The sequence below is a fragment of the Rhagoletis zephyria genome, unplaced genomic scaffold (assembly GCF_001687245.7).
Source record: "Rhagoletis zephyria isolate East Lansing unplaced genomic scaffold, Rhagoletis_zephyria_1.1 Rzeph_scaffold_04479, whole genome shotgun sequence".
Lineage (NCBI taxonomy): Eukaryota > Metazoa > Arthropoda > Insecta > Diptera > Tephritidae > Rhagoletis > Rhagoletis zephyria.
Window position 1 is genome coordinate 771 of NW_016161562.1, and position 4,341 is coordinate 5,111.

At 31.8% G+C, this 4,341-nt stretch overlaps 1 protein-coding gene across 9 annotated transcripts in view; it reads left to right on the forward strand.

Moving 5' to 3' along the window:
• Nucleotides 1–210: 210 nt before the first annotated feature.
• The window catches only part of mesh (sushi domain containing 2 mesh), a 49,313-nt gene continuing 45,182 nt past the window's right edge, over nt 211–4,341 (forward strand). For 3 of the 9 annotated variants that reach the window (XM_017626190.1, XM_017626197.1, XM_017626198.1), the window contains exons 1-2: nt 212–463; nt 612–1,156. In XM_017626190.1, the coding sequence (XP_017481679.1) occupies nt 748–1,156 (409 nt within the window). In that variant the 5' untranslated portion in view covers nt 212–463; nt 612–747. Of the gene's footprint in view, nt 497–611; nt 1,157–4,341 lie in introns of all 9 variants that reach the window. The other 6 variants (XM_017626194.1, XM_017626192.1, XM_017626195.1 and 3 more) reach the window with 6 other exon arrangements.

Genomic DNA, 4,341 nt, shown 5'->3' on the forward strand with positions numbered 1-4,341 from the left:
GTATTGTATGTAAAGCTTGTGCTTATCATTACTAAGCGCACTAACTGATAAGATAACTTGCATATGCCTACACATTTATCAATTATAAGATATCGGAGCATTTGTTACTCAATTCACAGGTGTATGAATGTGTAAGTGTGCCAGAGCAGCAGGTGAATTTTGGCTCAGAATCGAGGTACGACAACGCCCCAACTTCAGTCTGAATTTTTCGTGGAGTCGTATTGTACGTGTTTTTCGGAAAGGTGCGCAAAAAAGAATTAACCAGTGAAGAAGAAGTGATAGACAAAAATTTTGTGATTGTGACAGTGTTGTGGTTTCATATACATGCATACATATATACCTGATAAGCCACAACCGCGACTGATAAGGCCACATTAAGGCAGATATTTTAGAGTAACAATTTCAATTGGTGGCGCATTCAGGCAGTGATGATCTCATTATGTAGTGAATAAGTGAAAACTTAGTAGGGAAATTCATCTAAACACGTGAATGCCTCGTAAGCATGCAAACCTCGTAAATTTGCTTAATTTTATATAGAAAATCGGTTTATTTACGAGGTTTACGCGACTACAAGGCACCCATAGTAATTTTTTCCTTTACATTTTTACCAGTGAAAAACACATAAAAACGGCTGCACCCAACGAAAGTGCCATTTAACGAAAATATTTATTTTACTTTTAACGAACAAAAACTTAACGAATATATTTTTTAGAAGAAAAAAAGAAGCACACATAATTATACATAAAAATGCGTTTTAAAATCGTGCTAGCCTTAACGCTAGCCTTTACCCTAGCTGGCTTAGTCATAGCGAACGAGAATTACTCATCGGAACTCGAAAATGATACTCAAGCTATTGATACGAAATTAAAACTGTCTAAGGATGCGGAACTTGTTGAAATGATACCGGAAATAGTGCAAGAACAAGCGAAACCCACACTGAAACCGGTGACGACAACGGTTGCGCCAACAACAACTAAAGCAACAACGCCAAAACCTATACCAAACGTGGCGATAGAGCCACGCATGCGTAATGGTGTTACTCCCAAAAATATGACTCACAATTTCTTGCAAAGAACAGGAGCATTGAAAGCAAGCCAAGACTTCTATCTTGGCGAGTTGGGTTTCGATGTGGACACAGACAACGGATACGATTGGTGTAAGTTGATATAAAAATATTTTATTTAATTTTGAAAACAATTTAAAAAGCCAAATCACTAAAGTATATCCCAAGCGTAAAGACTTGTGTAGATATACAGTGACTCAAAAAAATGACCACGTGTTGTTTTTCTTTTTTAAATATTTGTCAATTTTTTTTTTTATAAATATAACGTTCAAGTTTTACCCTAAAACATATAAATTACAGTTTGAAATTTTATACAAAATTGAGGAGAATTCAAAAAAATTCCATCAAAATTTCAACTTTTTATTCTGAATCATTGAGCATTTTTTTTTGCAGGTTACTTTTCCTTGTTTTTTTTTTTTAATATAACAAGTGCAATTTACAAAAACTGGCGTTGATATTTTGAAATTTTGTTGCTAACGGTCTCACGCATTTTATTTCATAAGAAAATCATGCTTAGATGGAGAAAAGTGCCAAAATCCGTCACCAAAAAAAAAAAATCTAAAAAATCAACGCAATTTTTTTAAACGTTTGAAAATTGCACCAACAAATGTAGGGGATATAAAATTGCGTACTTAAAAATTTTTAATTCACTGTAAATACTTACGTAGCAAAGTATAAAAAAATGTTTTTGCAAAAAGTGTAAATTTTATTGCGGATTCTGGTAGAATACCCATCCAGTAACGCGATAAACCCATAGAAATGGACGTGTCAGTTTGAGCTCTAAGTTAACAAAATGAAGATTTTATTGTCGGTAGACAGAATAGCCTTTCCTTAACAACATTTGTTCAGTAACATTTTGTTTTTAAATCGAGGCGTGTAAATATAGTATTTGAAGAACTGTGACATTGTTTTAGCTTAAATATTGCCGAAGATATGATACGTGGACTGTACACATTTTTGAGCAGTGCCTGAAATTCTTCTGTGTAAGTATTCTTGGCGGTGAGGGTTTTTGAGGCTCACACCCTGAATAATTTGATGTATAAAGCATTTTACAATAAAAGCATTTTTAGTTGTCGGCATGGTCTAACGAAAGTGCTCTAAAACTACATTATTTTTCTATGGAGATTTTTTTTTTGCTCCATACTACCCATAGTCTCGTGGAATAAAAATGGTAAACTTGCTAAATGCTTGTCACCAGGGTGACAATCCATTTAAACGAACCAACCAATCCACAGTGTTTGTCACACTTGCTTGGGCCATGCGGTTTTTAAAGTCGGGTTTCAAAATATTTTCAAAACGCATATCTAATCCAAAATTGGCTGCGTTTTAGAGGACGGCAAACCTATATCTGAACGATAGTCCAACTTAATATTATATCTTAAATAGATTCATGATTTACGTAGGTTGTGATTAAAAAGTTCCTAAATACAAGATCCTTTATTTGCAAAAGACATCTGACTTTGAAAAAATTTCTTCGAGGTCTGTCCATATAAATTCTTTTATCTGAGAACATTAAGTTATATAAAATAAGTAAAAATACCCGTATTATAGCAGCAGGATCGCCCTTTAAAATTAGCCTGCTTTAGAATATGTACGACAATTTAAACAAAAGTAAAAAAAATAAAACTTGGTAGATAAATGTACACGTAAAAAAACTTTCTGCGTTTCTCAGACAAATGAAATTTCAAATTCCAATGCGTGAACTATATCTTCCATTTATGACCCCCAAATTCATCAGTGATGAATCAGCGCTTACTCACCGCTAACTGTAATAGAGCCTATGTATGCATGCATTACAGTGACGCTTACGATTTTTAGTACGGCATTGGATACTTTATTTTTATAAGTCTGTGACAAGTAACACACTTTCGTATACACTTTCGAATGTTTCTATGTATTTACACGTGTATTAACTTTAACTATGTTATGTATGCATACGCACATACATACAAATGTGCTTGCTAACTTAGTATTTATTCGTATCTTATCGTTATCATTCTTGTGTTAGCAATATTTACACACAACCATATAAGTACTTTTTTTTTACACAACAACCTGTTCGACGAAACCTATTGCACCATCTCTCTTAATNGCACTAATATTATTGATGATCAGTGCTTGGGTATCGTTGCAATGCAATTTTTTCTTGGTGTTTTCTAATTATATATAAATTCAAAATAATATAATATTTTAATTAACTGACTTGAATTTATTAAATTTTTTTTTGGAGAGACAGCTATACATATTTAACATATGTAGTTTCTTTGATACCCACATTGTAATGTTTCATTAAATCTCTCATTAAACAGAACTGGTTGCAAACAGTGTTGCCTGAAAAATTAATCGGTTGAAAAAAGGGCTAAATGATACTAATAGTAGCTGAAATAAAGAGCTATTTTTTTTTTTATTAAGTGGAGCATTTATTGACGTAAAGTTGTTTTCACATTTTTCGCAATTTTAATAAACACAAAGAATTCTATAAATTTAGGTGCTGAAAAAAAAAACTTTTAAAACCAAAATAAGGTGCATATATTTTGATTTTATTGCTATGGAACTTATAACGCCTGTATGTATGCATTTACTTATATAAAATAGACAATGAACTAAAAATCAAAAATTTGAATTGACCGTAAAAACTTCGGTTTCAGGCAAAATTTTTCTGAAAAGTTTTATTTCCTTCTCTCCATAAGGTAAAATTAGTAAGGTAAAAACAAAATTCAAAAACGAAAATGTTTTTCCACTACATTTCGAAATTTGTAATCTTACACCGTCTGAGCTCATCGGAGGTCGAATTACTGCCCGGTATAGTTTGTGTACTCCAGCGCAAATTGTATAAACTAATCGACTTACTGCCCCTTTTCCATTAGCTTACGCGTCATTTGCATTAGGAATGCAACTTTTATAAGTATTAATCGAAATATAATAACAAAAAAGGTAACGAAAATAGCCTGAGACAGGGACCGGAACAACTACAGCTTTTATTCAAAAAAATCACTCTTTAACAATTATTTTTTGAATTTTATATTAATTACTCCTTAAATACGTACGATTTATTTAAAAAATAAAAGTCGCCGATCGACTTCGAAAGTTTTCAATAACTGTTATCTAAGACGTATAATATAAAAATCTAAAATAATTGTTATTATGGATTTGTAAAATAAAAATTTAAAATAAATGTTGCTTTTTTTTATTTGCATAAAAATTTCAAATTCAAATTTTTTTGAAATGCGATTCTCGGTGAAAAATGAAATCGATTGGTATGCATCAATTAGTTGTAG